We start from the raw sequence: 22,091 nt of genomic DNA, 5'->3' as shown, positions 1-22,091 counted from the left end.
CCACGTGGTCTTGGCCCCATCCCCCCCCCCCCCCAAAGCCACCATTGTGGTCTGGGGGAAGGTCCCATGGGGGGGGCTGCCCCATCTTGGGGGGGGGGGGGCTGCCCCATCCCGGGCTCACATCAGGCAGCAGCCGGTGGATCTGCCGTAGGAATTGTCCACCCGGTCGATCTCCTCGATGATCTTTGTGAAGATCCCCTGGGTCACCTGAGGACAAGGGGATGTCAGCAGCCTGGGGGGGGCCTCGCTCCCACCTCTGGGGGGGTGAGGGGGGGTGGGGGGGTAGTACATCACCCTGCCCCACACCTGGTTCTCCTTGGCCGAGGACTCGAGGAAGATGGCCCCCCACGACTCCGCCAGCTTCTCCCCTTCATCCGTCTTCACCTCCCGGCTGGAGACAGAGGACGGGCAGGATGGACCCCCCGGGTCCTTAGGGAAATTTGGGGAGGGGGGGACACAGCACCCCCCAGAACCCTCCTTACCTCTGCAGGGACAGGTCCGCCTTGTTGCCCACCAGCACCACGGGCATGCTGTGGGCATGGGGTGGGTGAGGGTCTGGGTGCCCCCCCCCACACACACACACACACACACACACCGGGCACCCCCCTCCCCAGGGGGGACAGCACCTACCGTGTCTTCCCCCGGCTCTCGTACAGCTTGTTGTGAAGGGTCTTCACCACCTGGAAGCTGTGGGGAGAATTGGGGGGGGGGGGGGGTGTGTCTGGGCACTGCCCACTCCCCATCAGGGTGAGGGTCCGTCGTCCCCCCCCCCCCAGGGACCCCTCCCCAGCCCCGAGAACCCCTCACCTCCGCAGGGATGTCACAGAGTACACCAGGACATAGCCGTGGATGCCGATGACAAAGGAGTGGGGCAGGATGGTGTATTCGTCCTGGGGAGGGCAGGACCGGTGCCAGGGGGGGCTCTGGGGCCAGCAGCCCCTCGCCCCCCTCCCCCCCTTCCTCCAGCCCCCCCACCCCACCCCAGGACCTGCCCTTGGTGTTACCTGCCCAGCCGTGTCCACCAGCTGGAGCTGGAACTCATCCTTGCCCACCACCACCATCTTGTTGTAGGCTGTAGAGGTGACACCAGGTTAATGGGGCTGCCTGGGACCCCCGGGACACACACCCCCCCCATACCCCCACCCCCCCCAGGGGTGCCTCAGCCCCTCCCAGCACAAGGTTTTGGGGTACAGCCCTGAAGTGGGGATATGTCTGTCCTCACTCGTGGTCCCATGGAAGCTGTAGGAAGGGGGACCCCGGGCAGGCAGCTTCGCCCCCCCACCCCCCCACCTCCCAGCCCCCCCACTCACACCCCCCCCCGGCGTGGGACTTACTGCTCTCCACCGTGGGCTCGTAGCACTCCACGAACTTCCCCTCCACGAACTGGTGAGCCAGGGAGGTTTTCCCTGGAGGGGGGGGGAAAGCACAGGGATGGGGGGGGGGGGAGGGGGAGAGGGGCAGCACAGGGCTGGGGGAGGGGGGGGGGGCAGCATCACCTCGGGGTAGGGGAATGGGCCCAATGGAGGGAGAGGAACCGGCTCGCTGCCCCTGCGCCCAGCCCCCACCCCCGGGAGTCGTTCCAGGGGGCACGGCCCCACGGTGATGGGGGCTCCGAGGGGGGGGGGGGGGGGGTATCCAAGATGAGCACGACCCCACAGACCCCACCTGGGCTGGGGACCCCCTCTGCTAAGCCCACAGCGGCGGGAAGCACCCACGAGGGGCCTGGGTCGGGAGAGGGGGGGGGGAGGGGGAGGGGGGGGGGCAGCCCCCTCCCCCCAAAGCCACATGGGGCAGAGGGCACGGCCCCTTCCCACGCTGCCCCACCGCGAGAACCACCCCCCCCGGCACTGACCCACGGCGCGGTACCCGAGGATGAGCACTTTGCGGTGGCGCACCAGTGGCATAGCCCACGCCACGGGAGGGGGGGGGGGGGGGGGGGCGGTGCGGGCGGGCGCGGCACACGGCGCTATAAACCGCCCGCTGCGCCGGGGGGGGCGGTGCCGCCGCCACTACACCGGGCGGCTCACGTGACCACAACACCGCCCGCCCGCCCGCTCTCATTGGTCACGCCGCGGAGCCGGGGGCGGGGCTAAGACGCGGCGCAGGCGCGCTGGCCGCTGGGGTTCCATTCATGAAAACGGAGGGAACGGGCGGGGGCCACGTGGTGGCCGCACAGCTGAGCGGGCGGTTGGGGGGAGCGCCCGCCTCCTGTCCCCGCCCCGGGACCCTTGGGAGCACCCGCACCCACCTCCTGCCCCCCGAGATCCCGGCCCTAGGGATCCCGAGGGACCCCCAGAAGCCCAGCCACCCCCAGCCCCCCGAGATGCTCAGCCCCGCACGGGACCCACAGCCCCCCGAGATGCTCAGCCCCAGGGACCCCCAGCCCCCCAAAGGACCCTCAGTTCCCCCAGGGGTACCCCAGCCCCATGGCACCCTCAGAACCTCAGGTATCCACAGCGCCCCGATATGCCCAGCCCCAGGGACCCCCAGCCCCCCAAAGGACCCTCAGTTAGTTCCCCCAGGGGTACCCCAGCCCCATGGCACCCCCAGAACTTCAGGCATCCCCAGCCCCCCGGTATGCCCAGCCACAGGGACCCCACCAGCCCCTGGGATACCCAGCCCCCCAAAGGACCCACAGCCCCCTGGGATGCCCACACCCAAGGACCCTCAGAACCCCAAGATGCTCAGCCACAGGGACCCCCTAGGCCCCGGGATTCCCAGCCACAGGGACCCCAGTACCCCCAAGGGGACCCCAGACTCCAGTATGCCCAGCCACAGGGACTTCACGGCCCCCCAAGAGACCCACAGCCCCCCGGGATTCCCATCCATGGAGACCCCAGCACCCCCAAGGGTACCCCAGACCCCGGTATGCCCAGCCCCCCAGGAGCCCCCAGCTTCCCAGCCCCCCTAGGACACCTTTGATCAGCCCCCGCTCCCAGCCACAGCTTCAGTAGGGCCATAGAGTCTCTTTATTTACCCAAACAATTAAATAGTAGTATTTCTTTTTTTTCTTTCTTTTTTTTTTTTTTTTAAACAGAAGTGGTTAAAAGCAGGCTGGCCCCCTGCCCCACAGGGTGGGCCCCGCTGCCAGGGCAGGCGGGCAGGCAGGGGGAACATTTATATTATCATTTATAAATAGAAAAATAAAACTCTCAAGCAGGGCGGGTTAGCAGTTAGCATGGTTAAAGCCGGACCTGGCGCAGGGTGCCGGGGACAGGGACACCACGGGTGACAGAGGGACAGACCCAGGAACTGCTGCCAGATGCTCGGTGTTGGGCTCATTCAGCATCTCCAGGGCTGGATTTGGCCCTGGGGCAGGGTCTGAGGGTACCCAGGCTTGGCTCGACAGGCAGCAACCCCAGCCCCAGCGGTTAATAAAGCAATAAATACAGGGGGAGCACCTGGGGGTCCGGGGCGCGGGGGTCCGGCCAGGCACCCAGCAGTGCTGCAGGGGGGGCTCTGGGGCACAGGAGGGAGCTGCACCCAGGTCCCCTGGGCCACCCCGCAACACCCATCCCAGGGACCCTGTCCCCACCACCCCACGTCCCCAGGCAGCGCTGAGCCTGCGGGGCCAGGGTGCCCCTGTCCCTCCTCCCTGGGTCCATGGGGGGCCCAGGGCTGGAACCCCTGGCTTCCAGTGTATGGCATGATCTGCAGTGCGGTGACTGGGGGGGCTGGGGACCCCTACACCTGCAGGGCCTCGTGGCCCAGCACCCCCCCGGCCAGCCGGTAGAGCAGGCGGGAGTACCAGTGCATGCCCGCCTCCGGTGCCGTCCCGTTGCCCGCATCAGCGCGGACCGGCAGCAGCGAGAGGAGCCCATGGAAGAGACGGAGGGGAGCGAAAGCGCGGTGAGCCCAGCGGTGGCTTTCCAAGACGGCGTAGCAGGATGCCAGCACCCCATTGACCAACAAGGTCCCATGGGAGGTGAGGGGGGCAAAGACCCCCACCCCATCCTCCCGTGACACCCGTAGCACCCGTGCGGGGCGTAGCCCTTGCCCGCCAGCCCCGTGGGCCAGCACCGCATCACCCGGTCGCACCCGGCGGGCGAAGACGGGCAAGAAAGCACCGGTGCCATTGGCCACCCCCCGAGCCGCGAAGACCAGGTGGGATGGAGTAAGGAGCAACCGGCGTGCCGGGCTGGCCGTCTCGATGGCCACGAAGGATGCGCGTTGACTAAGGTCACGGTCAAGGAAGAGCAGCACCTCGGTGGGTACCAGGCGCCCACCTGGCTCTGCACCCAGCACCCAGTCACCCCGGCGCAGGTCAGCCAGACCCCGGCGCTCGCCGCTCTGCAGCATCACGGTGGCGTGGCCGGGGAAGCAGCCGCCGGTGCGGACAGCCAGGGAGTTATCTGGGTAGATGGAGAAAGTTGTGGGTCCCCTGGCCCTGCCTGTCACCCCCAAATGGATCCACCCCCCCACCCAAGCCCCCAAACCGCCCCCGGAACAAAGCCGGTATTTTCCAAAGCCCTCCCCCCCCCCCCCAGTTCCTGTGCGTGGCTCCTGGGGAGGCCGGGTGCTGCAGGGCCCCTTTGTCCACCCCGCACTGACGCCCTTTGTTCAGTTTGTTCAGGGCTGGGGACGGTGACATTTACGGCCACTTTCACTTTCTGTCTATTGCCACTTTTGGGCTGGCCGGGGGCTGCTGGACGGAGCGGCTATGGGGCTGGGGGCTGCGAGGTGGGGGCCACAACCCTCCCCGTGCTCCACACCGTGAGCTGAACCGTAAAAGTGGCTCCGGCTGGGCAAAATGTGGAGGAAAAAGTGTTTTTTTTCCCCAGTTTGGTGTCTGGAAAGTCTGGGGGGAACTGGGCTGGGGGCAAACATGGGCTGAACCCACTGGGGCCAGACACCGGCCGGAGCAGGGCTGCATCCCACGTGGATCTGGGAAGCCAAAGGGGTGTGGAGGGGGCTGCAGGGCTGTGGGCTGGGAAGCTACAGGAGCAGAGGGGGCTGCAGGGCTGGGATGCTACGGGAGTGGAGGGGGCTGCGGGGGGCTGGGCTGGGATGCTTATGGGAGTGGAAGGGGCTATGGGCTGGGATGCTATGGGAGTGGAGGGGGCTGTGGGCTGGGATGGTTACAGGAGCTGAGGGGGCTGTGGGCTGGGACGGTTACAGGAGCTGATGGGGCTGGGGGCTGGGATGCTATGGGAGCAGAGGGGGCTGTGGGCTGGGACAGTTACAGGAGCTGATGGGTCTGGGGGCTGGGACGGTTACAGGAGCAGAGGGGGCTGCAGGGCTGTGGGCTGGGATGCTATGGGAGCAAAGGGGGCTGTGGGATGGGATGCTACGGGAGTAGAGGGGGCTGCAGGGCTGTGAGCTGGGATGTTTATGGGTTTTGCAGCCCCCTGCCCTGGCAGCAGCCCCCCGGTGCGTGGTACCTGCTTTGACAGAGACGTGGATGTGCGCCTTGGACTCGTAGTAGACCCAGTCGAAGCCAGCCTCCACGGCCAGGCGGGCCAGCATGCCGTACTTGTGGCGGTCACGGTCCGAGGTGGTGATGTCCAGCGCCCGGCCCTCGTAGTGCAGCGAGTCAGGGAGGTGGTGGCCGTCCTCGTCCCAGCCCTCCGTCACCCGCAGCTTCACCCCCGGCCACATGTTCATCACCGCAATGGCCAGCGAGTTCACCCGCTCCTTGCAGCGCTGGGGAGGGGACCGGCACCGGTGTCACCCCCAACCGAGGGGGTGCCCCAGTCCTGGTGGTACCCCTGTCCCCAGGGGACCCCGGTCCCAGCCCCCAGCCGTGGGGGACCCCAGTCCTGGTGTCATCCCTGTTCCCAGAGGATCCCGGTCCCAGCCCCCAACGGGGGGGTGCCCCAGTCCTGGTGGCACCCCTGTCCCCAGGGGACCCCGGTCTCAGTCCAGGATGGCCCCCCCAGTCCTGGTTGTGCTCTTGTCCCCGGGGGACCCTGGTCCCAGCCCCGGGGGGATCCCAGTCCTGGGGTGCCCCAGTCCTGGTGGTGCCCCTGTCCCTGGGGAACTCTGGTCCCAGCCCCGGATGGCCCCCCCAGTCCTGGTTGTGCCCCTGTCCCCAGGGACCCCAGTCCAAGCCCCGGGGGGATCCTGGTCCCCAGAGTGCCCCGGTCCTGGTGGCACCCCTGTCCCCAGGTTCCAGCCCCGGGGGGTGCCCTGATCCTGGTGACAATCCTATCCCCGGGGGTCCCCAGTCCAAGGGCACAGCGCTAGCTCCCGGGGGAGCCCAGTCCTGGGGTGCCCCGGTCCTGGTGGTGCCCCTGTCCCCGGGGGACCCCAGCCCCCTCCCCAGGGGTCTTGTGCACAGATGGACACTGGGCCTGCATGGGGCTTGGGGGGAGCCCAAAGGGGCTGCTGGGGTGGGGGCAGATGGGGTGTCCCCCCCTGGTGCAGAGCCCGGCTGAGCTCCCCCCCCCCGCCTGGGCACAGGTTGAACGTTAACGTGCCCCGGGGTCCCGTGGTGGAGCCGCCCCTCGGTGCGGGCGGCCAGGCAGAACGGGCAGGGGACCGGGACGGGAACGGGACGGTGTCACCTTCCCCACGGCCACGACCATGACTGATTAACCCGGCGGGGGGGCTGTGGGGCAGAGCTGGGGGTACAGCTGACCCTGAACTACAGCTGAGTCCCCGAGTGGCAATGGGGGGGGGGAGCTCAGCACCGGCAAGGTGGGGAGCCGGGTCTGGGGGTCAGCAAAGAGGGGTCCTGGAACTCCAGTGCTGAGAGCCGAGGGGGGTGCTGGCTGATTTTGGGGTCCCCATTAGCAGCGGCAGCACCGACGTGGGGTGCAGGGCTGGGAGCTGCCCCCGGTCCCCCCTCCCCCGGGCAGCCGGTGAGGTCACAGCGTCCCCCCGTGCCCCGGTGCCCTCCGCTCCCCCGTCCAACAAAGCCGCTCCCGGGAGCGTGGGGCCGCGGGGGCTGGAGTGCGGGGAGCGGGCCCGGGGCGGCCCGGCCCGGGGGGGCGGCAGCGGCGGGGGGGCAGGAATGTACCCGGCCCGGCCCGGCCCGGCCCGGCGACAATAGGCGCCTTCCAGCCCGGCGCTGACCTCAGGCCCCGGGAATGCCGGCACGGCCACAAAGGGCCCTTTCAGCCGCCCGCACCCCGGGCCGGCTCCGCGCCCGCGGCCCCGCCGCCCCGGCCCCGCCGCCCCCGCCGCCCCGGCCCGAGGGAGCCGCCGGCGCCTCCTGGACCACTCGCAGCATCCCCCGTCGCCGTGGCAACCGCGCAGCCGCCCCTCGCCATGGCAACCGCGAGCATCCCGGCGGGGGAGCGAAGCGACTCGGCCTCCCGCCGCCCCGGATACCCCACCCCGGGGACACGGGTGCTGGGGCCGCCCCCTCCCCGCTGTCCCGCCCAGGTCCCCCGTGCCCCTGTCAGCGGCCGCCCCCCGCCTCGTGAATCCTCGACGGCGGGTCCCTAATGCCCCCACGCGGCGTGACCGCCCCGTCCCGGGGCTCCGGTGCTGCCGCCAAGGGCCGGGAACCGGGGCGAGGCACCGGGGGGGGGACCCTGCGCCCCGGGAGGCTCCGTGCGCCCGGGGAAGGTCCGTGCCCCCCGGAAAGGGTCCGTGCGCCCCCCGGGGAAGGTCGGTGCCCCCCGGGGAGGGTCAGTGCGCCCCAGGAAGGGTCCGTGCCCCTCGGGGAGGGTCCGTGCCCCCCGGGGAGGGTCGCTGTGCCCCAGGAAGGGTCGGTGCCACCCGGGAAGGTTCCGTGCTCCCCGGAGAGGGTCGGTGCCGCCCGGGTAAGGTTCAATGCGCCCCGGGGAGGGTCACTGCGCTCCCGCACACCCCACCCCCCCACACCCCCCCGCCGCCCCCGCGTGCCCGTGCCCCTGGGAGCGAGGCCGGGCCGGGCGCAGCCCCCACCTCGGTCATGAGCCGGTCCGCCCCCGTGTTCTCCTCGTCCTTGAAGATGATGTCGGGGTTGTAGTTGGGCACCAGGTCCCTGAAGCGCTCCGAGCCCCGCAGCACTTTGCCCTCCGCCTTCCCGCTCGCCCCCAGCGTCTGCTCGGGCACGTTGGGCACGAACTGCTTGTAAAGCAGCGGCGAGAGCTGCCGCCGCCCCAGCCGCCGCCGCCCCACCGGGCCCCGGCCAGGCCCGCAGCCCAGCACCGGGGCGGCCAGCAGGCAAGCGGCGAGGCCGAGCAGGCCGAGGGCGAGCGGGTTCCGCCGGGGCATCCCGGTGGCCGGGCCCCGCTGCCTCCGCGGGCCCCGCTCAGTCGCCGGGGGCACGGGCGGCCGGGGCGGGCATGGTCCCGGTGCGGCGGCACCGAGGCTTTTAGAGGGTCGCGGTGCCAGGGGCGGGTCGGCGCCGTTTCCTTCTCACACCCACGGTCCCGTCGCCGCTGCGGGATCCGCGGCCGCCCGGGACGACTGACCACCCCCCCGCCCCCCCCCCGCCGGTGCCGCCACCCACTCGGAGCGCAGCGCCCGGGCACCGGGACGGCGCCCCCCCGCCGCCGGCTCTGCGCCCACGGGCTCGGCACCCCCTTGCCTGGCGCTGCACCCCGACACCGGGGACCCTCGACACAGCCCGAGCCTCGGGGAAAGCCCTCCCACCGCCACTGGGCACCGGCTACCCGCTCCCGGCGCTTCTCCGGGACTGGCACCGGGCAGCCGGTTCCTGGCGCTTTCCCGGCACCGGGAACAGGTACCCGCCTCCCAGCACTGCCCCTGCACCGGGACCCGGGACCCGCCTCCCGGCACTGACCCGGCTCCGGGACCGGGACCTGACCCCGAGCCCGCCCCGCCTCCGCGTCTGAACCCTGCGCTCCGGTACCGGTTCCTCTCCCCGGCTCCCCGCAACGCGCTCCGGTACCGGGGACCCCTTATTCCGGTCCTAATGCCGCTCTTCTGGTCCCGAGACCTCTCCTCTCTCCTGTCACCGCCTCTCGGGACCGGGGACCCCCTCCCTCCTGGCGCCGGCCCCGGTCCGGGCTCCTTTTCTCCTTCCGCTGCCCCTGGCACCGGGGATTCCCGTTATCCTACCGCTGTGCCGCCGGTACCGGCACCTGCTCAGTCCCCAGGAACAGCCCCGCTCCCGGGCCCCGCTTCCTGGCGCTACCCCGGGTCCCTCTGTTCGGTCCGACCCCCGGTACCGGTACCCGCTCCTGGCCCAGCCCCCGGTGTGGGCCCCCCGGGGTGCCCGGTCGGCACCGTGCGCTGCCCGCAGCCGCTCCGCCCGGGCTGCCCCCACCTGCGGCCGCTCAGCTCCGGTACTGGGCAGCCCGCCGGGCCCCGCCTCGGACCCGGCCCCCGGGAGCGGCGGCAGCGGCGGCCACATCCCCCGGGGCCGCCCCCGCCGGGGCCCCGCCGCGCTGCCCTGCCCCGAACGGCCCCCCCGCGCCCCGGGACAGCGGCACCCCGGGGACCGGGGACCACCGGGAATAGGGGCGCCACCAGGACCGGGGGGGCCGTCCAGGACTGGGAGCGGGGACAGGGGTGCCACCAGGACCGGGGCACCTCCCTGGGGCTGGGACCGGAGACCCCCGGGGACAGGGGTGCCATCAGGACAGGGGCACCCCCCCGGGGCTGGGGCTGGGGACAGGGGCGCCAACAGGACCGGGGCACCCCCCCGGGGCTGGGACCGGGGTCCCCCAGGTGCCACCAGGACCGAGGCACCCCCCCGAGGCTGGGACAGGGGTCCCCCGGGGACAGGGGCGCCATCAGGACCGGGCACCCCAGGACCGGCCCCCCCCCGGGGCTGACACTGTGCCCTCCCCCAGCACCCCCACAACTCCCGACGAAGCACCCAAGGGTGCTGAGTGCCCCAGCGAGGGCAGGAGACAGCAGAGGGGCGGCGTAGGGTTGGGAGCGGATCGGGGGTGTGTGTGGAGGGGTGTCGCCCCCCCCCCCGCCCCCTCCCCCAGCCCCGGTGCCAGCCCGGGGTGGCTGGGAGGGGAGCAGGTCGCGGGGAAATCGCGGGCACCGATGGCCTCATTTCCTGCAATATAAACCAGGCTTCCTGCGCTTCCTGCTCGGCCCCGGCCGGGGGGGGGGCGAGGGGGGGGCCCGGGCCCCCCACCCCCGCCATAGGGGGGGGCAGCCTGGCTCAGCCCCAGCCGGGGCAGGATGGGTGGGGGGCCGGTTCCCGGGGCAGTTTCCGCCCTGGCCACAGGTTCCCCCCTTCCCCAGGGGCTGAAGCCCCCCCCCCCCCCCCGTGCCCCTCACTGGGGGCGGTGCAGCCCCCCCGCCTGCCCCCCAACACTCCTGGGGTCCCTCAGCCCTTCCTGGAAGAAGCTCATTAGTCCCAGCCAGGAAGAAGGTTAATTATGGCCCCTGGGGACGGAGGAGGGAGGGGGGCAGGATTGCGACCCCCCACACACGTCGGGCCTGCCTTCAGGGGGAATAACCCCCCCAAGATTCAGGTATTTTTATATAAAAAAGAGATTGTTTATTGCTCTAAACAAGTTCTGTGGTAACAGAGACCCAACGGACCTGTCACACCAAGCTGCCGGTAGAGGGGGGGTGCTCATCTCCAGGGCCCCCCAACCCTCCATCCCTGCTCCTCCCTTGGGGACCCCAAAGGCTGTGGGACAACCAGTGCCCCCCAGGAGCCCCAGGGCTGACACAGGGATGGGGTGTGGAGTGACTGCGGGGGGCACAGAGCCCCCACTGTAGTGTCGTGACCGTTCCCGGGGGGGGGGGACGGGACAATAAAACCCAAGTGCAGCTCAGGGAGCAGCATCGGGGGTGGGTGGGGTGGGGGGGTGGGAATGGGGGACCCAGATGCTCTTGTATGAGGTATGTAAATGGGGGGTGGGGGGTGGGAACGGAGAGACTGAGGTATGTAAATGGGGAGGGGGGGGCTGGGAAGGGGGGACCCAGATGCTCTTGTATGAGGTATGTAAATGGGGGGGGACGACTGCAGCCAGCACAGCCCTCGGGGGACCCTACACCCCAGGGTGGGGGCTGTGATGGGGACACGGCTCAAGGCCAAGGCTCAGTAGCGCAACAGGCTGAGATAGCACTGGGGGGGGGGGGGACAGGACCCCCCGCGGGGTCTCAGCTCTCCCTGAGGGGCTCCAATGTCCCTGAAGCACCCAGTGGCCACCCGGGCTGGCTCTGTGGCTGATGGCCACCTTGGGGGCCACCACGGCGAGGGGGGGCCACGTCGCTGCCCCCCAGCCCTAGCGGGGCTTGCCGAGGGGGGGGGCAGCGCGTCACGGGCAGCGGCAGCTTGTGCAGACCTGGGCAGAGGGAGAGTGTGAGAGCCTGAGGGGGGGGACAGCTGGCACCCCCGTGCCTGTCCCCCTGTCCCCACGTCCCCCTCCTCACCGAAGGCGCGGATGAGCTCGGCCTGGACCCCCCAGGAGACCCTCTTCACCAGGCACAGGGTGGTGAGCCCCGCGAAGCCCATGTTGTAGAGGAAGATGATGTAGAAGTTCCCCAACCAGTTGTAGCGGCCAAAATCCCCCAGGAGGTCAAAACGGGTGATCCCTGTGATGGGGGAGGGGGGTGTGTGTCTGGTCAGAGCACCCCAATCCTGGGGTCACCCCAGTCCTGGGGTCACCCTAGTTCCCCCCCTCCGGGACTCACCCAGCGTCCTGGAGAAGACTGGGAGGGCTGAGCTGAGCACCAGCAAGGAGACGCAGTTCCCAATGATCTGGGGGGGCAGAAGGGAGAGTTTGGGGGGGTCAGCACTACTGCAGGGCCTGCCCCCCCCCCTTCAGGCTGGGGAAGGGGCTCCCCAGTGCCAGAAACCCACCAGGGTCCTGCCAGTGCCTGAGGTTGTGCCAGAGGTGGGGGGGGACACGTGGTCCCCTCGCACGGGGACCCCACACAGTGCACAGGGACACACACAACCATCTGGGGACGGGGGGTCCCGCACCCTGAGGGGTCCCAGGAGCCCCCCAGCCCAGCGCTCCCACCTTGGTGAGGGGGGTGTCCTGCCGCTCGGGGAGCAGCCGGGTGAAGAGGGGGGAGCTGTAGAAGCCCACGACGGAGGAGACCATCAGGTAGCTGCGAGGGGTGTTAAGGAGGAGAACGGGGAGGGGGGATGGGGGTGGGGGGTGGCCCTGGGGACAACGTTGGGGACACGAGTGCCCGCCTGAAGGATACAAGATGAGGACAACCTGCAGGGCAGCTCCGAAGGAACCGAAGATGGAGAAGGAGACCTGGCCCAGACAGGCATCCTGCTGGGAGAGGAGGAGGCGGGGGGGGCACGTTGAGGGGGGAGTGGTCCCCAGGCCAGTGTGGGACGCGACCCCTCGTTGTCCTGTCCCCCCACCCGGGTACCTGGATGCCCCGTGGCATCGCGGCATCGTCCAGCAGCAGCTCCAGGACGTGGAAGCAGACGATGAGCACGGAGATGCCCTGGGAGGAGCAGGGAGGCGGTGAGGGCAGCAGGGGGGACTGCACAGGGACGAGCCCCAGCCCCCCCCAGAGGTCCAGGGATTCACCCCAGCCCCCCCCCCGGGAGCCCAGGGATTCACCCCAGCCCCCCCGGGAGCCCAGGGATTCACCCCAGCCCCCTCTGGGAGCCAGGGATGCACTCCAGCCCCCCCGGCCCCGGGAGCCCAGGGACGAGCCCCAGCACCCCCAGGGAGCCCAGGGATCCACCCCAGTCCCCCCCGGGAGCCCAGGAATCCACCCCAGTCCCCCCGGGAGCCCAGGGACGAGCCCCAGCCCCCCCCAGGGAGCCCAGGGATTCACCCCAGCCCCCCCGGGAGCCCAGGGACGAGCCCCAGCCCCCTCTGGGAGTCCAGGGATGCACTCCAGCCCCCCCCCGCCCCGGGAGCCCAGGGACGAGCCCCAGCCCCCCCCAGGGAGCCCAGGGATCCACCCCAGTCCCCCCCGGGAGCCCAGGGACGAGCCCCAGCCCCCCCCAGGGAGTCCAGGGATCCACCCCAGTCCCCCCCCCGGGAGCCCAGGGACGAGCCCCAGACCCCCAGGAGTCCAGGGACGAGCCCCAGCCCCCCCGGGAGCTCAGGGATGCACCCCAGCCCCCCCAGGAGCGTAGGGACACTCACTGTCAGCGCCAGGAGGCCCAGCATGGCCAGGGGGTAGCCCAGGTTCCTCTGCCAGGGTGATGCTCGGTGCCGCAGCTCTGCGGGGAAAGCCATGCCTGGGTGAGAGGGGGGCACGAGCCCCCACCCCAGAGCAGGGGATGGAGGCAGCCCTTGTGGTGGCAGGACAGGGGGTTACAGCCCCCACCCCCTTTTCACACCCACCCTCCTACGGAACCAGTGGTCCCAGTGCCAAGCTGGAGAGAACCCAGGCGTCCTGCTGGGCTTGCTCCCCCCCCACAAGGCTCCTCACCCAGCTTCCTCCTCTTGCTCCGGATGGCAAAGAATTGCTCCCGCAGCAGCTCCACGTTCAAGTTCAGCCAGCAGGAAGCTCTGCCTGCCAGGGAGGAGATGCCGAGGGGCTCACGGAGGCTGAGGGCTCCAACAGGGGGGGGCAGAGGGGCCCCCCGTCCACCCCGAGCCCCTCCACTCCTGGCTAGTGGCCGTGCTGGGCACCCACCGGAGGAGATTCTGCGGGATACGGCGGCTTCCTCGAGCCTCGCGCAGCTCAACTGCTCATCCAGGTCCTCCAGGAGCTGGGGATGGGGGAGGAGCCCGTGAGCGTAAATGGGGGGGGGGGACACACACGCAAAAGACACCCTGTGCCCAGGGATGGGAGACCAGGTGGCCTCGGGGACAGCAACCATCCAGGCTGGGGCAGTGGGACCGGTGGGGGACACCTTACCCGAGGTTTCACCAGCAGCTTCCCGGTAACGGTGAACATGGTGGAGAGGCCGAAGGGGGTGCACACTGCGGGGGAAGGAGAGGCTGAGCAGGGGGTACCCCAACATCCTACCCCTCCCTGTGCCCCCAGAAGGGTCCTGGATAGGGGCTGGGGGTCTCAACCCTGCACCGTGACCCCTCAAGACCCCAGCACCATTTGCAGGGAGCAGCCCCCTGCTCCCAGCTGAGCACCCCGGGGGACGCGCACCCCAGCGCAGGATGGGCCACGGGGCTGGGACACCCTGGGGGAATGTCCCACGACTTACGCAGCAGAAGCAGCACGCCAAAGAGCGAGATGCAGGAGTAGAGGTAGGGCAGGTAGTATTCCCAGAGGTCTGTGGAGACAGCATGGTCAGACCAGCAGCACTGCTCCCTTTCAGCCCCAGGGTCTAATCCTGCCCTGCCAGTGCCAGGAGAGCCCCAGTGCGCCCCAGCAGCACCCACCGTAGAGTGACTGGCGGCTGGCCGCGTCGTTGCCAACGATGGCGGAGGCCACCCACACCATGCCCAGCACCAGCAGCGTCAGCAGCAGCAGCACCACCGACGTCTCGTACACCCTGGCCATGATGCCCTGTAGGAGCAGGGTTAGCGGGGTGCCAGGGACAGGGGGGTAGGGACAGGGGGTGACACCCCCAGGGCCACCTACCTTCTTGGACCCCGCAAAGCCCTCCGACTCAGTGAAGAAGTAAGCGAAGGGCATGAGGAAGACCAGGGACAGATTGGAGAAGAGGAAGATCAAATTCCAGAGGCCTGGAGAGGGGGGATGGCATGGGGTGAGCTTCTGGGGGGGCAACGCTGACCCACAGCCCTCAGGGCACCCCAGGGTCGCCCCCTGCACCCACCGTGGACGAGGGACCCGTTCAGCCACTGGATGTAATAGTTCTGGGGAAAGGAGAGCAGCACCTCGTTGCTGATGATGGAGAAGGGCAGCAGGAGGACAGCACCCAGCGCCACGGCCAGGGTGAAGGTGCACAGCCCCAGTCTGCAGGAGGGATGGGTGTCAGGTCCGGGTCTGGGCCCCCACGGGACCCCCACCCTGCCTGTGGCCACCAGGGTCACGGGTCTCTGGTCACCAGGGTCACGGGTCCCTGTGGGCTGGGGGGACACCGCAGGCAGGGAGCAGGATGGGCAGGAACTTACGCAATCCTGTTGACAGCAGCATCCTCATCATCGTGTGCTGCGGGGGGGAAAAAAACCAAACCAACGGGGCTGGGGGAGGCAGAGCTGCCCGGAGCATCGCTCCCTGCCCATTCCCAAACCTCCCCTCACTCCAAATGCTGCAGAACCACTCTTAGGGGGTCTGGGCTCTGCTCCCCTCTCGCAGCAGCTGGGGAGATGCCCTGCAGCGACCGATGCCCCAGCAACCCAGGCTGCGGTGGGAGCTGAAAGCGATGGAGGAACAAGCCCCAGGGAGGCTGGATGTGGCTGCCAATGGCCACCCGGCTCCGGCAGCTCTCACCCTCCTCCTACCTGCCGCAAAGTCCGTGTGCTTCTTGAAGTGGGTTATGATGAAGTGGCAGAGGATGTAGAGGCTGGCGAAGAGCAGGGTGCAGATCTGCAGGCAGAGGAGCACGGGCAGCACAAGCAGGCTCAGAGGGCAGCGCTCCTACCCTGGGCAATGCCCCCAGCCCTGCAGCCTGCCAGTTCCACCCTATTTGTTTTTCCACTCCTGGTCCTGGTTACGCTCCGTAGGTGTGCTCGGCCCTGCCTGTACACAGGGGTTGCACCCAGGGCTCACCCATGGGTGCCTATGTGCTGCCACAGGACCAGGGGGACTGACACCGCAGAGGGTGCCCACCCAGCAGCTCCGGGTCAGCCAATGCTGGCAGAGCTGGAAGCTTTGATCCCATGGGATACTCCCGCACTGCTTGGCCTTCAGCCCTTGCCTCGCTGGCAGCAGCACCCAGCAGAGCCACGGGAACAGCCTTGAGCTGGGCGTCAAGGCCACCCACGGTGTCCCTCCCACCCCCGCCAGCACGCCGCGGTCCAGCCGGAGCAGGCGACGTTCGAGGAACACGGTGACCTTTCATCCCACCGGGTACGCGGCAGGATGGGGAAAGGTCGCCCAAACCCGCCACCTTGGCACAGGCGGAGCGGAGCAGCCGTGTCACCTCCCCGCTGCCCAGCCTGGGGGGCTCGGCTGGCTGGGGGTCGCCAGGATCTGCTGGGTGGGGTGGCAGGGAGCTCCGGACCCCCAGAGGGGCAGTGCCCAGCAGGTCCTTCCATTCCTGCCTCTGCCCAGCAGAGGGTCTCAGGCCACAGGTCCCCTCCTGCCACGGGCTGTACCCCCCCCAGCCTGGCCAGGGGACCCCCCAACACCTCCCACACTCAGGGAAGTCAGGCTGAGGGAGGTCCGCACTGGCTGTGCTGAGTCAGAATCTCGCCGGGATGGGTCATGGTGGTGGGCTGGGGACCTCCAGGGCAGAGGTGCTGGGCTCTAGCACCAAACTGGGTTGTGGCAAGGTGGCCCCGGCACTGCTGGTCACAGCCCACTTGGCCACCCTGCACGCAGCATCCCGAAGAGCCCATGGGAGATGCCAGGACCGGGATGCACAGGTAGGGTTGTCCCTATCCCTGAGCCTGTGGCAGTGGGTGCCCTGGCCGGCAGAGTGGGACCAGAGAAGCGGGGACAGGAGCCTGACACGGGTCTGGCCCGGCTCTGACACCCCAGCACCCAGCACCATCCTGCTCACCCAGGGGCTTTTCACTAGGGCAAACAGGGCCCAGCCCTGGGGGTCTGGCATGGTGGGACCCCAATGCTGGGGGGGGGGGGGTAGTCAAGACAGCGCAGGGGCTGGGCCAGCCCCAGCAAAGGGGTCAGCACGGCTCAGCCCCGGGACCCCGCTATCTGTGGGGCACACAGCCACCTGCCGCAGCTCTGGCACTGATAAGGGCCGGGCGTGGGGGGCACAGCAGCACCCACAGAGCTACCCCAGGAGATCCCAGCCCTTGCATGGGGGGGGTGTGGGGGGTGCGTGCAGGCCCCCAGCCCATCGCTCCCCACCACACCGGGACCCTCCCACCGCCCCACCCCCCGTACTCACGATAGACTCGCGGACCCTCTCGTGGAAGAGCTGCTCCCGCACGGTCAGCACGTCCTGCTCCAGAGGGGCCATGCTGCTGCCAGCATGGCCGGGCTGCGCGGGCCGGGGCTGCCGGGCCGGTACTGCCGGGGGAAGCGCCGAGCCCCGCCGGTTCAAAGCCAAGGCCGCCCGTAGCCCCGCCCCCCGCCGCCAGCCCCGCCCCTGGCGGATGGTACCCGCTACAATGTATCCGCACCGCCGGGGCATGAAAGGGCGCCGCCTCCCCCGCTCATTGGCTGCGGGGTGTGAATGAAGCGCCGCTCATTGGTGGAGGGCGACGCAGAGCGCTGTGATAGGCCAATGGCGCCGCAGCGCTCCCGCCCACCGCTCCCACGGGGGCTGAAGCAGGATTAGGAGCAGGGACAGGATTAATCCCCGGCCCAGGAGCTAATCCCGGGAGGGTTAATCCCCGGCGGGGGCGAGGCAAGATGCCCGAGCTGGGACGACCGAGCACAGCAGCGCCCCTCCCCCCCCCAGGGCCTACAGCTTAACCCCAGACAGCTCGAGGGTCCCAACAGAGCAGCAGCACCCCAGGTGCCCTGGCAGAGCCCCCCCCACACCCCCCCACACCCCACCCCACCCCAGGGATGGGGGCCATCACCATCCCCCCAAGTGCCCAGGGGGAGTGCTGGGCAGAGCCAGCTCCCACCAGGAGCACTGCCATCCTGGCCGTGTCACTGGGCACAGACAATAGGGCCAGTCTGTTCCCATGGGATGGGGCCAGGCGGCCCCGGCACCGACACAGAGGGTTTGTATCAGACATGGTGGCAGCTTCTCTTAAAGCCTTTTATTCACAGACATGGTACAGACACATGGAAAACCGACATGATCACATCAGAGAGCACCAGCCCAGCCAGAGCAGCGCGTCCCTCCAGCCGGGCCCACGGGGCTGAACCCCCCCCAGTGCACAAGAAAGCCGAAGTGTTTGAAGCAGACATTTGTGGACATGCTACAGCGACAGAAGGAATCCAGTGCTTAGTATTCCTCCCCTTCCTCTTCTCCCTCCCCTTCCACCGAATCCACCCCCACCTCCTCGTAATCCTTCTCCAGGGCAGCCATGTCCTCCCGGGCCTCCGAGAACTCCCCCTCCTCCATGCCCTCCCCCACGTACCAGTGCACGAACGCCCGCTTGGCGTACATCAGGTCAAACTTGTGGTCCAGGCGCGCCCACGCCTCGGCGATGGCCGTCGTGTTGCTCAGCATGCAGACGGCGCGCTGCACCTTGGCCAGGTCCCCCCCGGGGACCACCGTGGGCGGCTGGTAGTTGATGCCCACCTTGAAGCCAGTAGGGCACCAGTCCACGAACTGGATGCTACGCTTGGTCTTGATGGTGGCGATGGCAGCGTTGACATCCTTGGGCACCACGTCCCCACGGTACAGCAGGCAGCACGCCATGTACTTGCCGTGCCGCGGGTCGCACTTCACCATCTGGTTGGCGGGCTCGAAGCAGGCGTTGGTGATCTCGGCCACCGAGAGCTGCTCGTGGTAAGCCTTCTCGGCCGAGATGACGGGGGCGTAGGTGGCCAGTGGGAAGTGGATGCGGGGGTAGGGCACCAGGTTGGTCTGGAATTCCGTCAGGTCGACGTTCAGGGCGCCATCGAAGCGCAGCGAGGCCGTGATGGACGACACAATCTGGCTGATGAGGCGGTTGAGGTTGGTGTAGGTGGGCCTCTCGATGTCCAGGTTGCGGCGGCAGATGTCGTAGATGGCCTCGTTGTCCACCATGAAGGCGCAGTCGGAGTGCTCCAGGGTGGTGTGGGTGGTGAGGATGGAGTTGTAGGGCTCCACCACGGCCGTGGAGACTTGTGGGGCCGGGTAGATGGAGAACTCCAGCTTGGACTTCTTGCCGTAGTCGACGGAGAGGCGTTCCATGAGCAGGGAGGTGAAGCCGGAGCCGGTGCCACCCCCAAAGCTGTGGAAGACCAGGAAGCCCTGCAGCCCCGTGCACTGGTCAGCCTGGAGAGAGGGAAGAAACAACAGGACCAATCCATCAATAATTGTCTTTAAGCTGCTATCGAGTTGCTCAGGAAGAACAAATATTCACCCCAGGATCTCAGGCCTTTGGGGACACCCATCTGGGGACACCGACAGGGGCAGGTACCTGCCCAAGTGCCCCAGCTCCACAAGCACCAGCATGACCAACGTTTGGGAATGGGGCTTTTTCCCCCACAGGGATTGGGGGACACTTGGCTAGTTCCTGCTCTGGGAGGTGTCGCTTACAGCACTGGTGCCCAGCACAACCCAGTCAGCCTGGTTTGGGGAAGAGGAAATTGCACAGGAGCTGGTGCAGCAGGAGTTAACGCAGCTCCTCGTAAGCACTTGGTCAAGAAGGATCAGAGTCCAGATCAAGGAGAGACCTCACATGACCCGCAAAAAGGGATAAAATAAGGTTTTTCCCAAGGGCAGAACAGCCCCAGCCTCCCCCCATGCTCCTGGTGCGCATCCTGGGCTCAGAGCTGCGGTGGGTTTCCAGTCCTGAGGAAGGGGATTCTGCCCGGGAAGAGGGGAAGGGGCTGATCCTGATCTCTACTCGTTGGATCCAGGCATGGCGCAGGGTGCCACAAACTGCACCCAGGCCATGGGGGGCACAGCCTGGCTCCTTGTTATCACCCATGTCCCATCAGAGGGTTCCCCAAGGATTTTGGGGGGCACAGGTATCACCCAGACTTTGCACCCACCAGCTTGCGGATGCCAAGAGCTGGGGCAGCTGCACCAGTCAAACCAGTGCTGCGCCAGCAGCCAGACTGGGGCTGTGTCACCCCCTGCCTGCCCCAGGCCAGGGGCTTCCCAACCCACGGCGGGGCTGGGACAGGGCTGCGGTCCTGTGTGGGCACTGGGGACAGCCCAGACCCGTCACCCCCACCCCAGGGCAGCCCCACAAAGTGCTGATGGGCTGAGAAGGACCTGCTGAGCACCCCCCCAGGAACACGGGGCTCCCCTTTGTCCCCAGTCCCGGGGGAGGGGTGCCACCGGCCAGCCCCCCAGGGATGCTCACCAGCTTGCGGATGCGGTCGAGGACCAGGTCGATGATCTCCTTCCCGATGGTGTAGTGCCCACGGGCGTAGTTGTTGGCCGCATCCTCCTTGCCCGTGATCAGCTGCTCAGGGTGGAAGAGCTGCCGGTACGTCCCGGTGCGCACCTCATCTGCGGGGACAGCCCCCCTTCCCGCCGTCAGCACCCCGCTCACACTGGGACAGCCGCCCCCACCCCAGCATCAGCACCCCGCTCACACTGGGACAGCCGCCCCCACCCCAGCATCAGCAGCCCGCTCACAGCGGGGCAGCCCCCCTGCATCCCTGCCGCCGCTCACCGATCACCGTGGGCTCCAGGTCCACGAAGACGGCGCGGGGCACGTGCTTGCCGGCCCCCGTCTCGCTGAAGAAGGTGTTGAAGGAGTCGTCCCCCCCGCCGATGGTCTTGTCGCTGGGCATCTGCCCGTCGGGCTGGATGCCGTGCTCCAGGCAGTACAGCTCCCAGCAGGCGTTGCCGATCTGCACGCCCGCTTGGCCCACATGGATGGAGATGCACTCGCGCTGGGGGGGGGGGGGGGGGGGGGGGGAAGATGACACACAGGGTGGGTGGGTGGGCTAAGGCTCCTTGGAGCCCCCCACCCTACCATGGGTTGTGCTGTGGCTTGGCTGAGTGGTGGTGGGGCAGCACAGGAGCTAAGCTTGCCCTAGGGGCTGGGGGGGTGGGGTGTGGGGGGAATTTGGGGACAGAGCAGAGCTGGGGGGGGGGAGGGGGGGGGGGGGGACACGACACATGTCACCCCACAGCTGCCCTCCATCTGCTTCCAAATGGCGCTGGGAGGACATTTTGCCGCCCCACAACAGGGCAGGGCCAGCCTGCGCTGCAGGAGAAGGAAGAGGAGGAAGCACCAGGCAGAGCAGCAGGGACGTGACTGCACCACCCGACCCAAAAATCACCGGGGGAGGGTGTGGGGGGGGGGGGCTGATGGCGTCACTCCGCCCCCCCTCCCTTTGGGCTGGGGGATGGGAGGGGCGGGGGGGGGGTCCCTTGTGTGTGTCACCCCCGGATGCAGCACATTCCCAGCCGCACCCTGCACCGCAGCACCTGCTCCCGCACATTCCTCCCGCCCCGGGGGGGATGGGGGGGCGGGGGGGGGTCTGCAGCAGCCAGGGAAAGGGATTAGCCCCACGGAGCAGGTCTCGCGTGGGTGGCAGGAGCAAAGCGGGGCGCTATGGGGGGTCCGCAGCATCCACGGAGCAGGATTAGCCCCACGGAGCCGGTCTCGGATGGGTGACAGGCGCAAAGTGAGGCGCTATGGGGGGGGGGGGAGGGGAAGGGGGAGCGGGGGGGTCCGCAGCATCCACGGAGCAGGTCTCGGGTGGGCTGCAGGAGCAAAGCGGGGCGCTATGGGGGGGGGGAAGGGGGAGCGGGGAAGAACCGCAGCATCCCAGGAGCAGGTCTCGGGTGGGTGGCAGGAGCAAAGTGGGGCGCTATGGGGGGGGGGTTGGGGGGTCCACAGCATCCACGGAGCAGGATTAGCCACACGGAGCCGGTCTCGGGTGGGGGGCAGGAGCGAAGCGGGGCGCTGGGGGCTTGATCTGTGGGGGGCTGGTACTGCGGGGTGGGGGTTGGGCTATGCCCCCCGGAGGGGAGGTGGGGCTGTGCCCCCGCTCCTCGCTTTCCCGCGCGCGGGAAGGGTAACGGTCGGGGCTGGGCGCCAAAAGCGGGCCAGAGCCCCGCCCCCCGCCGGGGGGTGGGGGGGACACCCGGGACCACGTGCTGCCCCCCAAGCGGGGGCCGTATATTGCCCCCCCCCACCCAGGTGCTCTATTTAGCAAGGGCTACCCCCGCAGCTGCCTCTTTACCCCCCCACTCCCCCCAGCCTCTGCTCTGCGCCCCCCCCCGCTCCCCCCCAGCCCCATCTGCACTCCCCCCCCCCAATCCCCGCTCTACCCTATTACCCCCCCCACTCCGCTTCCCCCCCCCCCCCCGCAGCCTATCTCCCCCCCCCAGGTCCTCCACAACCCCCCAGCTCTTCCTCCCCCCACCCACCCCGCTCCCAGCACCCCCCCTATTTTGCAATGCCCCCTAATTTTGCGCCCCCTTCCCAATTTTACAATGCGCCCCCCCACCCCCTTACCATGGTTGCAGCTCGGTTACTCGTCCCGACAAGCTAGGAATCGACGCAAGTACCAGCCTGCAGCCGCCCCCGGGCGCTCCCCTATATACCGGCCCGGGGGGCGGGCCAGCGCCCACGCTCCCTCTCTATTGGCTGACGCGCCCGCCCGTCCATGCTCTATCACCACTGATTGGCTGCGACGCGTGGCGCGCCACGCCT

At 69.0% G+C, this 22,091-nt stretch overlaps 4 protein-coding genes across 8 annotated transcripts; all 4 read right to left on the bottom strand.

Moving 5' to 3' along the window:
• Positions 1-94: 94 nt before the first annotated feature.
• On the bottom strand, positions 95-2,856 carry RHEBL1 (RHEB like 1). 2 transcript variants are annotated; one of them, XM_080368581.1, is made up of 8 exons: positions 1,853-2,856; positions 1,335-1,406; positions 1,005-1,072; positions 808-890; positions 631-687; positions 483-530; positions 307-391; positions 95-207 (listed from the first exon to the last, which is right to left on the bottom strand). In XM_080368581.1, the coding sequence occupies exons 1-8, from the start codon at positions 1,902-1,904 to the stop codon at positions 118-120; spliced, it is 555 nt and encodes a 184-aa protein (XP_080224707.1). In that variant the 5' UTR covers positions 1,905-2,856; the 3' UTR covers positions 95-117. The 2 variants fall into 2 exon arrangements, with proteins under 2 accessions (XP_080224707.1, XP_080224708.1); XM_080368582.1 differs by lacking the exon at positions 483-530.
• Positions 2,857-2,950: 94 nt separating this feature from the next.
• DHH (desert hedgehog signaling molecule) lies at positions 2,951-9,499 on the bottom strand. The gene is made up of 3 exons (XM_080368580.1): positions 7,837-9,499; positions 5,382-5,643; positions 2,951-4,352 (listed from the first exon to the last, which is right to left on the bottom strand). The coding sequence occupies exons 1-3, from the start codon at positions 8,146-8,148 to the stop codon at positions 3,685-3,687; spliced, it is 1,242 nt and encodes a 413-aa protein (XP_080224706.1). The 5' UTR covers positions 8,149-9,499; the 3' UTR covers positions 2,951-3,684.
• Positions 9,500-10,182: 683 nt separating this feature from the next.
• On the bottom strand, positions 10,183-17,291 carry LMBR1L (limb development membrane protein 1 like). Of its 4 annotated transcripts, none has more exons than XM_080368674.1 (17): positions 16,745-17,287; positions 15,171-15,255; positions 14,841-14,877; positions 14,543-14,682; positions 14,347-14,450; positions 14,145-14,271; positions 13,967-14,035; positions 13,663-13,727; positions 13,438-13,513; positions 13,231-13,314; positions 12,942-13,018; positions 12,208-12,285; positions 12,031-12,107; positions 11,841-11,931; positions 11,509-11,575; positions 11,248-11,409; positions 10,184-11,159 (listed from the first exon to the last, which is right to left on the bottom strand). In XM_080368674.1, the coding sequence occupies exons 1-17, from the start codon at positions 16,988-16,990 to the stop codon at positions 10,975-10,977; spliced, it is 1,770 nt and encodes a 589-aa protein (XP_080224800.1). In that variant the 5' UTR covers positions 16,991-17,287; the 3' UTR covers positions 10,184-10,974. The 4 variants fall into 4 exon arrangements, with proteins under 4 accessions (XP_080224798.1, XP_080224799.1, XP_080224800.1 ...); XM_080368675.1 differs by having other exon boundaries at positions 10,185-11,159; positions 12,031-12,104; positions 16,745-17,285; XM_080368672.1 differs by having other exon boundaries at positions 10,183-11,159; positions 14,145-14,450; positions 16,745-17,291.
• Positions 17,292-17,555: 264 nt separating this feature from the next.
• On the bottom strand, positions 17,556-22,054 carry LOC308054974 (tubulin alpha-1B chain). Its single transcript, XM_080368486.1, has 4 exons — positions 21,894-22,054; positions 20,094-20,316; positions 19,779-19,927; positions 17,556-18,739 (listed from the first exon to the last, which is right to left on the bottom strand). Exons 1-4 carry the CDS (start codon positions 21,894-21,896, stop codon positions 17,759-17,761), a joined length of 1,356 nt encoding a protein of 451 aa, XP_080224612.1. The 5' UTR covers positions 21,897-22,054; the 3' UTR covers positions 17,556-17,758.
• Positions 22,055-22,091: the final 37 nt, after the last annotated feature.

Source organism: Falco punctatus (assembly GCF_963210335.1).
Source record: "Falco punctatus genome assembly, chromosome: 18".
Lineage (NCBI taxonomy): Eukaryota > Metazoa > Chordata > Aves > Falconiformes > Falconidae > Falco > Falco punctatus.
This window is presented reverse-complemented; position numbering and strand designations above follow the sequence as displayed.

Bases quoted from the DNA above. Each gene is read 5' to 3' on its own strand.
- LOC308054974 (XM_080368486.1), bottom strand. The intron at 19,928-20,093 runs GTGAGCGGCGGC...CTGTCCCCGCAG, and splicing joins CCTGGAGCCCACGGTGATCG to ATGAGGTGCGCACCGGGACG. The intron at 18,740-19,778 runs GTGAGCATCCCT...CCCTCTCTCCAG, and splicing joins TCGACCGCATCCGCAAGCTG to GCTGACCAGTGCACGGGGCT.
- RHEBL1 (XM_080368581.1), bottom strand. From the start codon at position 1,904: ATGCCACTGGTGCGCCACCGCAAAGTGCTCATCCTCGGGTACCGCGCC. The intron at 531-630 runs GTAGGTGCTGTC...CCATGCCCACAG, and splicing joins GAGAGCCGGGGGAAGACACG to CATGCCCGTGGTGCTGGTGG. The intron at 208-306 runs GTGTGGGGCAGG...CCTTGTCCTCAG, and splicing joins CCTCGGCCAAGGAGAACCAG to GTGACCCAGGGGATCTTCAC.
- DHH (XM_080368580.1), bottom strand. From the start codon at position 8,148: ATGCCCCGGCGGAACCCGCTCGCCCTCGGCCTGCTCGGCCTCGCCGCT. The intron at 5,644-7,836 runs GTGGGGGCTGCG...TCCCCTCCCCAG, and splicing joins CGGACCGGCTCATGACCGAG to CGCTGCAAGGAGCGGGTGAA. The intron at 4,353-5,381 runs GTACCACGCACC...CCATCTACCCAG, and splicing joins CCACGTCTCTGTCAAAGCAG to ATAACTCCCTGGCTGTCCGC.
- LMBR1L (XM_080368672.1), bottom strand. From the start codon at position 16,990: ATGCCCCGGCGGTGCGGATACATTGTAGCGGGTACCATCCGCCAGGGG. The intron at 14,683-14,840 runs GTAAGTTCCTGC...TCCCTCCTGCAG, and splicing joins GCTGCTGTCAACAGGATTGC to ACTGGGGCTGTGCACCTTCA. The intron at 11,410-11,508 runs GTGAGTCCCGGA...CCCCCATCACAG, and splicing joins AGTCTTCTCCAGGACGCTGG to GGATCACCCGTTTTGACCTC.